At 44.3% G+C, this 12,261-nt stretch overlaps 1 protein-coding gene across 2 annotated transcripts in view; it reads right to left on the reverse strand.

Moving 5' to 3' along the window:
- Nucleotides 1-1,034: 1,034 nt before the first annotated feature.
- The window catches only part of ankdd1a (ankyrin repeat and death domain containing 1A), a 357,444-nt gene continuing 346,217 nt past the window's right edge, over nt 1,035-12,261 (reverse strand). For both annotated transcript variants that reach the window (XM_041175241.1, XM_041175240.1), the window contains one exon: nt 1,035-3,503. In XM_041175241.1, the coding sequence (XP_041031175.1) occupies nt 3,442-3,503 (62 nt within the window). In that variant the 3' untranslated portion in view covers nt 1,035-3,441. The remainder of the gene's footprint in view (nt 3,504-12,261) is intronic.

Below are 12,261 nucleotides of genomic sequence, written 5' to 3' on the forward strand. Positions count from 1 at the left end.
TGTTTCTCTTGTGAGGTTTTGACTTCTCTTCTGACATTAAAGGTTGCTGTACAAACATAAATTATTATTGAGAAGCATGAAACTAGCACTAGTGGAAGTCCTTGCTGAATGGCCACTTTCTGCTGTGCAAAGATATTGAACCTGGGAGACAATGGTTGTGGCAGAGAGCTGAGACTCATTGACCAGCGCAATGGACAGCGCTTTGATATGATTACTAGAGCCTCTGCTCCTTTGTGAAATGAGAATCAGGTGTCCTGAAAGGGAAGGGACCGGAAACCCTTGTGTTGTGTCTCTGACCCTGCTCAGCCACAACTTCCCATAGTGGAGGGCAGCACCTGTTCAACCCCTTCCCTATCCGTGGCTGTGCCTCACTAGGCCCCTTGGAAGTCTGTCAAATCCAACAAAAGAGGAATATCTTTAGCAATCTTTATTCAGATTGGTGCCACGGTAAATCCTGCTGGATGATAGTGCCCAGTAGGATTTGTTGTTAATTTACATTGAGGTTGCTATAATTTTAAAATTGGTCCACAAGGGTCAATTCACATAAAAAACACAAGTTATCTGGGTGTAATTGGAGAAAAATGTGCTAGAATACCAGGTGATTAAATTTTATCTCTTGCATCAGTCTGAAACAATTGAGATTGGTTCACTAATATATCCAGAGGTTCTCACTTATGATGCTGCATGTTCATTTAATGAGCACAGCAGGACACTGAGCTAAGCAGGCAATACACACATCATGGGTCAAATGTGGCAGTCCGTCATTAGATACAGATTTGATTAGCAGCTTAAACAAATCTTTGACACAGTAGCTGGAATAATGGCTTCCAGCTTCCTTGCAAATTGGAAAAATAGGCTGGCAGTGATGGTGTTGGGAACCACAGTGATAACTTGAAAAGACAGTCTTTTGGTAAAGCATTGTTGGACTTTTGCATGAATTTCAATTGAAATCAACCCAATTCACCAATAATTAAGTTAACTCGGGTTACAAACGAGGCTTTAAATCCACAGGTAAGGCTGGGCTCTTAAGATGGTGAGTTCAAGGAAGTTTATTTAAAGAAAAATATAAAAATTAATAGAGTTGTAATATTGAAATAATTATATACAGAATTAGTTAAATCAAAATATTTAAGCATCATACATCCATACAATTAAACCTTCTCATAAGTATCTTTCTTTGTCTTCATTCTACACTAATGTACACCCAAGAGAACTCATACTCATCTTATCCAAAAGAGCTCTACGACTTTCACTAGGTGATCGGTTCCATGAAAGCCTGCATCTTCATCCTGCTTTTGGATAAGTATTTTCAGTCAGAATATGGCTAGCATCTTATCTTCGGTCAGAATAATGTCTCTGGAGATGGGATTTTTAACCCTTAGAGAAGGTTCAAGACCCTCCCTCCCGACGTGTTAATGGGATCTTGTCACCTTTTGATTGGCTGATAGGTTCTTTAATTTAGCTTAATTGGTCTTAGCCTTTGTACATAATTAATCTTGATAAGAGAACAATGGATTTATTTAATGTGTTCTTTTAATCAAATTTTGGATATGCTTTATATCACTTTGGTTTCCAACCTTTCTTCTAATCTGGTTTAAATACATCCTTTAATAGCAATCTTGTGTCTACATTTTAACTTAAGGTTTGTAAGGAGACTTTAATATCAAACATAAAATCTCTTAGGAACATACCTCGTATTAAGCAGGGAAGTTTAAAGACCAATCTTGTGATAAAACTACTAATTAATTATTATTTAATTATATTGCAAGATTCAACCTTAATTTCTGGGCTAGGCTTTAACCATGGATATGAGTTGATGTATCAAGGTCTCTTGGCTGTCCTTTTCTCTTGTTTCTAGAGCTACAAACATTCCAATAGCGCAGATCAGTCTGTGAAAGTAATTCTAGCGATTTAATCTACATTAAAAATGTAAAGACTTAAAAAAAAATAACACAGCTAAAGTTATTTACCTATAAAAGGTAAATTAATAATTTTTTCTTTTAATGATCCAAGGTTAAATCTTTGATTGTTATTAAAAGACAAAATGCTTGCAATTTTGATATCACTGGCACACCTTTCAATACATTATATCACTGTAAGGTACAAAAGTTTTCAATATTGTAGTGTCATGTATTCTGTTAAAAGACTTAACGGAAAAGGGGGTTATTATAGTCAAGCCTTTTAAAATAACCATTGATTCATTCTAATTCTTCAAAATTGAGGTTCACTATCTTAAAATTATTTGTTGCTAACTTGTTTAATTCATTGTCAGTATAGTAATATATAAAGTGATTACTGCCAAGGAATGGATGGGAGCGGTCTGGAGGGTTATGGACTAGGTGCAGTTCAATGGGATTAGTGGAATAATATTTCGGCACAGACTAGAAGGGCCGAATGGCCTGTTTTCTGTGCTGTAGTGTTCTATGGTTTTATGAATCACATGTTCCTTCTGAGATGGCTTCCTTTGACTCTATTAGTTTATTCAGTAAGTTTAGCCTGAGAATTATTGATTTTTATTAAAAACTCACCATCTAAGCTTACTGACATCATGGCACTTAATGTTTATGAACAATGCTGTGACAAGCAGCAATGTTATTTTCTAGTATGACGAATAGATTAATTCTAAACTGACAAGTATTGAAAAATAGGGCTAATGTTTCTGATTAAGAAACTCTTTGCATTGGAGTACATATGAATTAATCTAATCCTCTCCCACTAGCCATCACTTGGTCTCGTGAGGGAACATCCTCATATCTGAATGTACAATCCTGGAACTGCTCCTCAACAGGCATGTGACAATTCATGACATATTGCAGGTGTACCAAGAATATTTGAAATAAAATGTGGAGTCCTCACTGAGCATCTATAAACCTGGGCAGAGTCAACAGTGACAATATTCTCTTAGTAATGCAAAAGCATTGCAGCCATGAAACAAAATGTTTTGCTTGGATTATCTTTCCAGATAAGAAGAGGCTGTGCACAGCCAACAGACCCTTATGTTTAGAAAGAAGAAAAATGCAAAGTTCAGCCTTTTCTGTGCTGCCTCATTTTTGTTATCAGTAATAAAATTATCAAATGTTCTGGCAAAGCTGACTAATCCACATTAAAATATCAAGTCCTTTTTTGCCACTTTGACTTCTATATTATTTTAATATTTTAAGCAGTTTAACAGAAACAATAATGATCTATAATTGTTATCTGGCTTGCCTGGTTGTGAAGGTGTGATTATCACTTGTGATGTGACTTAGTTCTTTACACAATTTATATGTTGAGCTCAGGTAGTTTATCTGTAAAACCAAGGTGACCTGATGCACTTGTACAACACTTTGAACAATGCCGATCCTTACTGATGATTCAGCACTTGGGGCTACATTAACCCTCTGTCTCCTGTTCACGGGAACAAAATTCTGCAGTGACTCCAAATCTTCAGGAGTCAGTTCCTCACATCACTGCACACTTCCTGGGAGAACTGCAGTCAGCATTTGCTTTTCTTCGGATACTTTCTGAAAATTAATGTAGTAAACATCATTAACAAAATGAGAAATAGAGATTTATTTTCCAGTTATGTCCTGCAGTAAGTACTTTTTACACACTGATATAAATTGTATTTATATGGTGCCTTCAATGCAGTAATTGATCCCAAGATATTTCACAGGGATGATTATAAAGTAAAAATTTGACACCAAATTAAGAAGTGTCTTAAAGGAAGAAAGAGGGGTAGAGTGTCAGAGAGGTTTGGGGAAGGAGTTCCAGAGCTTAGGTCCCAGGCAGCTGAAGGCATGGCCATCAATGGTGGAGCAATTCATATCAGGGATCCTCAGGAAGCCAGACCAAGATGAGCACAGATATCTCAGAGGGCTGTGTGGCTGGAGATGATTACAGATTTAGGGAGGGGCAAAAGCATGGAAGGATTTGAAAACATGGATGAGGATTTTAAAACCATGACATTGCTTGACCGGGAGCCAAAGCAGGTCAGCAAGCACAGGGATTGAAGGGAGTTAGGAGATGGGCAGCAGAGTTTCAGATTAGCTGAAATTTACAGAAGTTAGAGTGTGGGAGACCAACAGAAGAGTGTGGGAATAGTCAAGTCTAGAGGTAGCGAAGGCAGGGATGAGGGTTTCAGCAGCAGATGAGCTGAGATAAGGGTGGAGTTAAGCGGTGATATAGAGGTGGAAATAGGTGGTCTTAATGACGTGGGTGGAAGCTCATCTGAGGGTCAAATATGACACCAAGGTTGTGAACAGTCTGGTAAGGCCCAGCTGCCATGGAAAGGGATGCTAAAGAGCAGGGTTTGCAGCAGGGACTGAAGACAATGGAAATGAAGACTAACATTATGTTTTCAGATATATGACCAAGGGGCAGCCTGTAAACAAAGAAAAAGAGGGGCCCAGGATAAATTATTTCAATCTTTGAAGGTGGCAGGACAAGTTGAACTGTTAAAAGTTGTTAAAAAGGTGGATGGGATCCTGGACTTTATAGAGACAAAAGGGGAAAGATTGGGCTATTTAAGTGAAAATTGGTCACCTAATGCAAATAGGATCCGAGATGTGTGTGAGAAGCCAATGTGTGATAAGCACATATGATGTAATCACCACCAACAGCAGGCAGGTAGATCATGACATCAATCATACACAACGCTCATCTGACCATTTTCTGTTACAAAGCCAACCTTTTATCCAGTTTGCCACATTACCCTGAATCCCATGGGCTTTTACTTTCCTGATCAATCTGCCATGTGGGACCTTGTCAAATACCTTGCTAAAATCCATGTACACAACATCCACTGCACTACCTTCATCAACCTTCTTATCACTTCCTCAAAGAATTCAATCAAATTTGTGAGGCAAGACCTTCCTTTAACAAATCCATGCTGACCATCCCTGACTAGTCCATGCCTTTCTACATGACAGTTAATCCTATCTCTCAGGATTGATTCTACTAATTTGCTCACCACTGATGTAAGACTAACTGGCCTATAGTTGTTTGGCATTTTCTTTGATCCCTTTTTAAACAATGGAACTACGTTTGCATTTCTCCAGTCCTCCAGTACCTCCCCTGTATCTAGTGAAGATTGGAAAATCATCCTCAGAGCATCTGCTATCTCCTCCCTGACTTCCTTCAGCAGCCTCGGAAACAATCCATCTGGCCCTGGTTACTTATCAACTTTCAAGGATTTCAACCCTTTGAGTACTTCCTTTCTCTTTATGACTATCCCGTCCAATATCTCGCAGTGTTCCTCCTGGACTACAATATCTACATACTCCCTTTCCTTTGTAAATACGGAGACAAAATATTCATTCAGAATCCTTCCCACAGCCTCTGCATCTACACACAAGTTTCCATCTTCATCTCTGATAGGTCCCACTTTTTCCTTAACTAACCTTTTAGCATTAATGTATGAGTAAAACATCTTTGGGTTATCTTTAAGCTTACTTGCTAATCTTTTATCATGCCCTCTCTTTGATTTCCTTATTTCCTTTCTTACTTCGTCCCTGCACTTCCTATATTCATCTAGGCTATCTGCAGTGCTTAGTTCTTTGTGCCTATTGTACACTTTCTTTTTCTGTTTGATCTTCCCCTGTATTCCTCTAGACAGCCGGGGGTGGTCTAGATTTGGCAGTACCGGTCTTATTTTTGTAGGGGACATGTCTACTTTGTACAATTAGGATCTTGCTTTTTAGTGCTTCCCACTGGTTTACCACTGTTTTATCCTCCAGCAGTGTTGTCCAGTCCACCTCAGCCAAGTGCCTTCTCATTTCTACTAAATTTGTCTTCCCCCAGTTCAAGACTTTTACTCCTGCCTTATCTCTGTCCTTTTCTGTGAAAATGCTAAATCTAACTGAATTGTGATCACTGTCCCCGATATGGTCGCCAACTGTCACTTCACCCACTTGCCCTACTTCGTTCCCCAAGACTAGTTCTAGAATTGCATCTCCTCTTGTTGGGTTTGTCACTAATTGGTTGAAAAAATTTTCCTGGACACACTGCATAAATTTTTCTCCCTCAGTGCCCCTTATATTGTTTGAATCCCAGTTGATATTAGGATAGTTGAAGTCTCCTACTATCATTGCCCTCTTGTTCTTACAAGCAGAAATTTGCTTACATATTTGTTCTTCTCTCTCCCTTTCACTATTTGGGGGTCTGTAGTATAGTCCCAGTAGTGTGACTGCCCCTTTTTCATTTCTAAGCTCAATCCATAAAGCCTTATTTGTTGACCCATTTGTATATCGTCCCTGGAATTGATTCTTTAACCATTAGTGCTACCCCCCTTCCATTTTTATCTCATACGCTATTGTGTCTGACTCATCCAATTAACAGCTGCTTGGCAGGGCACTGGCCAACCCAGCCACATTGAAGGAACACTGATGCAGTTTCAAGTCAGGATGGTGCGTGGCTTGGAGCAGCATTTACAGTTGGTGATGTTCCCATGCACCGGCTGCCCTGGTGGTTCTAGTTGGTAGAGGTCCCGGGCTTAGAAGGTGCTGTCAAAGGAGCTTTAGTGAGTTTCTGCAGTGCATCTTGTGTCTGGTGCACACTGCTGCCACTGTGCGTTGGCAGTGGAGGGAGTGGATGTTGAAGGTAGTGGATGGGGTGCCAATCGAGCAAACTGCTTGGTCCTGGATGGCATCGACCTTCTTGAATGTTGTGGGAGCTGCACTCATCAGAAAACAGGAAAGAGTGTGTTAGGTTATCACACTCCTAACTTGTGCCTTGTAGATAGTGGACAGGCTTTGGGGAGTCAGGAGGTGAGTTACTCTCTGCAGAATTCCCAGCCTTTGACCTGCTCTTTAGCCACAGTATTTATATGGATAATCCAGTTCAGTTTCTGGTCAATGGTAACCCCCAGGATGCTGATAGTGGGGGATTCAGTGATGGTAATACTTGAATGTCAAGTGGCGATAGATTCTCTCTTGTTGGAGATGGTCATTGCCTGGCACTTGTGTAGCATGAATGTTACTTGCCACTTATCAGCCCAAGCCTGGATATTGTCCAGCTCTTGCTGCATATGGACATGGACTGCTTCAGTATCTGAGGAGTCATGAATCCTGCTGAACATTTTGCATTCATAAGCGAACATCCCCACTTCTGATCTTATGATGGAAGGAAGGTCATTGATGAAACAGCTGAAGATGGTTGGGCCGAGGACACTACCCTGAGGAACTCCTGCAGTGATGTCCTGGGACTGAGATGATTGACCTCCAACAATCACAACCATCTTCCTTTGCGCTAGGTATGACCCCAACCAGTGGACAGTTTTCCTCTGATTCTCATTGATTCCTGTTTTGCTGCAGCTCCTTGATGCAATGCTCGGTCAAATGCTGCCTTGATGTCAAGGGCAGTCACTCTCACCTCACCTTGGGAGTTCAGCTCTTGTATCCTTGTCTGAACCAAGGCTGTAGTGAGGTCAGGAGTTGAGAGACTCTGTTGGTTCCCAACCCAGTGAGTAGATTGTTGCCGAGTAAGTGCCATTTGATAGCACTGTTGATGACGCCTTCCATTGCCTTGCTCATGATTGCGAGTACACTGATGGGGTGGTGATTGGCCGGGTTGGATTTGTCCTCGTTTTTGTGGACAAATCTGACAGCCACTTCAGCAGCATCATCTCATCTAAGATCCTGCATAAAAGGGGTCTTAATCCCTTACTGGGGATATGCAACCTTCTGAACTGCTCCTCACCCATAGTGCTCACATCAATACATCAGTCTTTATGCAGGACAACAGGAGAGAGTGAGACAAGATGGGAGGTGGCACCTCGCCGCTCAGGACCCTCGCCCAATTTGAGGAGCAGGCTGCAGAGCTGGCAGGGGAGGACACAGACTGTGCCTGTGCCAAAGGTGAGATCAGCCTCCCCCAACCACCCAGTGAGAAAGCATCCATTACACAGACACAACATGCAGACAATGACTGTGAGTTATGTGTAATGTTTGAGCCAGCCTATGTAATCACTTGTTCTCTCAGAGAGATACGCCTCGGTGAGACCTAGTTCTAGAGCAGGCTTGGGGTCACAATCTGATGATCACCTCACAGACACGGGTCCACAGCAGATGGAGGCAGTGACAGCCAAGGGCTCAGAGGACTGCTGCAGACCAGACCCCTGCAAAGTCTGAGTCTGATAATGAGCTTCAGCTTAGGCGCTAGGACAATTGTTGAAGATGCAAAGAGAGGCAGCATTGTCAGAAGCTGTCAACAGATTGGGATGAGGATGGAGGAGCTGGTCCACGTTCTGTCTGATGATCTGGTCCATCAGTTTCTGCTGGATGTGCACTCGGACCTGCACTCCATCATTCTAGCCATGGGTGGGTTCCAGCAGTGGCAAGGCAAGGGGGCAGGGCATCTTGACATTCCTCCAGCTGCCCCTTTCCCTCAAGGATTCAGAAAGGGTCCCTCAGGCACACCATCTGCTGTGGTGGGATTCAAACCCAGGTCCCCAGAGCATTCCCCTAGGTCTCTGCGTTACCAGTCCAGTGACAATACCACTATGCCACTACCTCCCCAGTGCATATTCCAATGTTACAATGTTCTGCATGCATTCAGGAATAAAGCATGTCCCCCTTCAAAGAATTCTCATCTGGAACTTCAGATGCATGGATTCCCACACAATCTCACCACAGTGAGTAGGCTTTGTTTCCACATTTGTGCCATCAGCAACCACACAATATGTGACCATGATGGCTGGCCAAGACACTTCAACCTGAGGCAGCCATCATTTGGGTGCAGGCCTATTGATTATTCTGCTGCTGTCACCCTTTTCCAGATAAAGGACATCTTGGAGGACCAGAGATGAGCGTCCGCCTGTTCACACATGAATTCGCATGGAGACATTACTCTTTGACCAGGGTGATGAGAGCCATGTGCAAGAAGTCTGACATGAACACTTTTCCGCTTGTCTCCATTACCCTCAATGCTATATATAGAGAGCATTGCCTCGCAGTGTAGAAGACCAACCACATGATCCCTTGTCAGCCATTCACCTGGGAGGATGGAGGTTTGGAGTCATGAGTTGACAGCTGTCCACAGCCATACCCCTTGGAGGCATCCACCCCGCACCCCCCTCCCTCACTCCCTTCATCCCTGCCTCCAACTGCAGTCGATGGCAAATGGCTCAGAATGAAAGGTAGCTCCACACCTCACTGGGATCTTGATGTTATAAGACCCATGATTCTGGGACAGAGCTGCTGCCATGTGGGCTTCACCAGAACATAAGGATCACAACTGACCATTGTTCTCGTACACTTTCCTCATGATTATTAGGATATCCCTTTAGTTGGCCAATTGTGCTGACCTTGAGCTCTAGCCACCCGGAAAGACCCTCTTCCCACTTTCGCATTGAGTGTGTTGCCTTGCCGCTACAGAGATGGTGCGCATTTCCTTCGAAGCCTGCTCTACCATCTTTTAGCCTGCCTCTGTTACCCACCAACTTCTCTCCATCACCATTAATCCACTCTATGTGACTTTTACTCTCCCCCTTGTCACCATTGAATCTCCGCCTGTCACCCTGGACCCTGTTACCATCCACTTCCATATCTCTTTCCTCCCCTCAGAGCCCACACCTGTTACTGTACCCATGCCCACCCTGACCCTGCCCACTCCCATTATCCATGCCCCCTTTCTTTCCCCCTCCATGACCCACCCAATGACACCTACAGCTGCCAGACACAGACCCCACCTACTGCATCCCACTTCCTCTGACTGTCGCTGCGCCCTTTTATCATCAGTCCCCTGAGATTTCCCCCAGGACCCCCCCCTCTAAAACACCCTGCTCTCTTCCCCAGATACTCTACCCTGCCTTCTAGCCTTCCACCCCTGTTCCAACCTTCCACTCCCCATTCCACCTTCCCACCCACCCCCCCCCATCTAATCTTCCATCCACATGTCCCCTGTGTACCATCTGCAGCCTTGGCGCAATTCTGGCTCCTGGCACCCGAGAGCGGTCTGCAAGAATGGAAAAAGCAGTGTTGAGTGCTCGGTAAGTCCAGGAAGAAGTCTACCTACCAGACGCATGCCACTTGTGCAACTCAGGAAACAGAATGTTCTAAATCCCCGTTGGTGGGGTGCCAAATTTGGAGGGGGAACAAGATTACAGTGTTTTGCCTTTTAATGGGCAATCATGAGATACAAATGGGGTTCCTGACATAGACCATACCTGACCCGACTTTAAACCACCATGAAAGTCGGGGGAACAAGATTCCAAATTAAATCCCCACCGTTGGGAAACTGATTTTTTTGACTCTCGCCAAATCTTTCTCCCTCGTCCGCCACGACTCCAACTCCTGGCGGGAGTGGAAAATTCTGCCCGGGGTCAGTAGGGAAAGGGTTGAGCGGAGGCTGGACAAGGGAGGAAGGGTTAGGGAGGAGGTCAGAAAAAGGAATGAAACCAGATGGACCACTCGGCACCGACCTACTGCAAAGTCCTCTGGGGGTTAGTGCCAATATTGGGTGAGCTAGTCAAGCAACAGCCTGACATAGGCATCCTCATGGTATCATACATTACAGATAATGTCCCAGACTCCACCATCACCATCCCTGGGTATGTCCTGTCCCACCAGCAGGACAGGCCCAGCAGAGGTGGAGGCACAGTGGTATACAGTCGGGAGGGAGTTGCCCTGGGAGTCCACAACATCGGCTCCAGACCCTATGAACTCTTATGGCATCAGGTCAAACGTGGGCAAGGAAACCTCCTGCTGATTACCACCTACCGCCCTCCCTCAGCTGATGAATCAGTGCTGCTCCATGTTGAACACTATTTGGAGGAAGCACTGAGGGTGGCAGGGGTGCAGAAAGTACTCTGGGTGGGTGACTTCATTACCAGGCATATCTAAAAATGAGATGTCAACCTGGTGAAGCTACAACACAGGACTACTTGTATGTCAAACAGCATAAGCAGCAAGTGATATACAGAGCTAAGCGATCCCACAACCAATGGATCAGATCTAAGTTCTGCAGTCCTGCCATGAATGGTAATGGACAATTAAACAACTGACTGGAGGAGGAGGCTCCACAAATATTCCCATCCTCAATGATGGAGGAGCTCAGCACATCAGTACAAAAGATAAGGCTGAAGCATTTGCAACAATCTTCAGCCAGAACTGCCAAGTGGATAATCCATCTCGGCCTCCTCCGGGGGTCCCCAGCATCACAGATGCCAGTCTTCAGCCAATTCGATTCGCTCCACGTGATATCAAGAAACAGCTGAAGGCACTGGTTACTGCAAAGGCTATGGGCCCTAACAATATTCTGCAATAGTACTTAAGACTTGTGTTCCAGAACTTGTTGTGCCCCTAGCCAAGCTGTTCCAGTACAGCTATAACACTGGCATCTACCCTATGTGGAAAATTGCCCAGGTATGTCCTGTACACAAAAAGCAGGACAAATTCAACCCGGCCAATTACCGCCCCATCAGTCTACTCTCCATCATCAGTAAAGTAATGGAAGGGGTCATCAATAGTGCTATAAGGCAGCACTTGCTTAGCAATAACCTGCTCACTGATGCCCAGTTTGGGCTCTGCCAGGGCTACTCGGCTCCTGATCTCAGTACAGCCTTGGTTCAAACATGGACAAAAGAGCTGAACTCCTGAGGTGAGGTGAGAGTGACTGCCCTTAACATCAAGGCAGCATTTGACCGAGTGTGGCATCAAGGAGCCCTAGCAAAACTGGAGTCAATGGGAATCGGGGGGAAAACTCTCCGTTGGTTGGAGTCGTATCTAGCACAAAGGAAGAAGGTTGTGGTTGTTGGAGGTCAATCATCTCAGTTCCAGGACATCACTGCAGGAGTTCCTCAGGGTAGTGTCCTCAGCCCAACCATCTTCAGCTGCTTCATCAATGACCTTCCCTCCATCATAAGGTCAGAAGTGGGGATGTTCGCTGATGATTGCACAATGTTCAGCACCATTCACGACTCCTCAGATACCGAGGCAGAGTATTCATTCCATGTCCAAGTGCAGCAAGACCTGGACAATATCCAGGCTTGGGCTGACATGTGGTAAGTAACATTTGTGACACACAAGTGTCAGCAATGACCATCTCCAACAAGAGAGAATCCAACCATCGCTCCTTGATGTTCAATGGCATTACCATCACTGAAACACCCACTATCAACATCCTGGGGGTTACCATTGACCAGAAACTGAACTGGACTAGCCACATAAATATTGTGGCTACAAGAACAGGTCAGAAGCTAGGAATTGTGAGATGAATAACTCACCTCCTGCTTCCCTAAAGCCTGTCCACCATCTACAAAGCACAGTAGATGCTGGCCCAGCC

The sequence above is a fragment of the Carcharodon carcharias genome, chromosome 26 (genome assembly GCF_017639515.1).
Source record: "Carcharodon carcharias isolate sCarCar2 chromosome 26, sCarCar2.pri, whole genome shotgun sequence".
Classification (NCBI taxonomy): Eukaryota; Metazoa; Chordata; class Chondrichthyes; order Lamniformes; family Lamnidae; genus Carcharodon; species Carcharodon carcharias.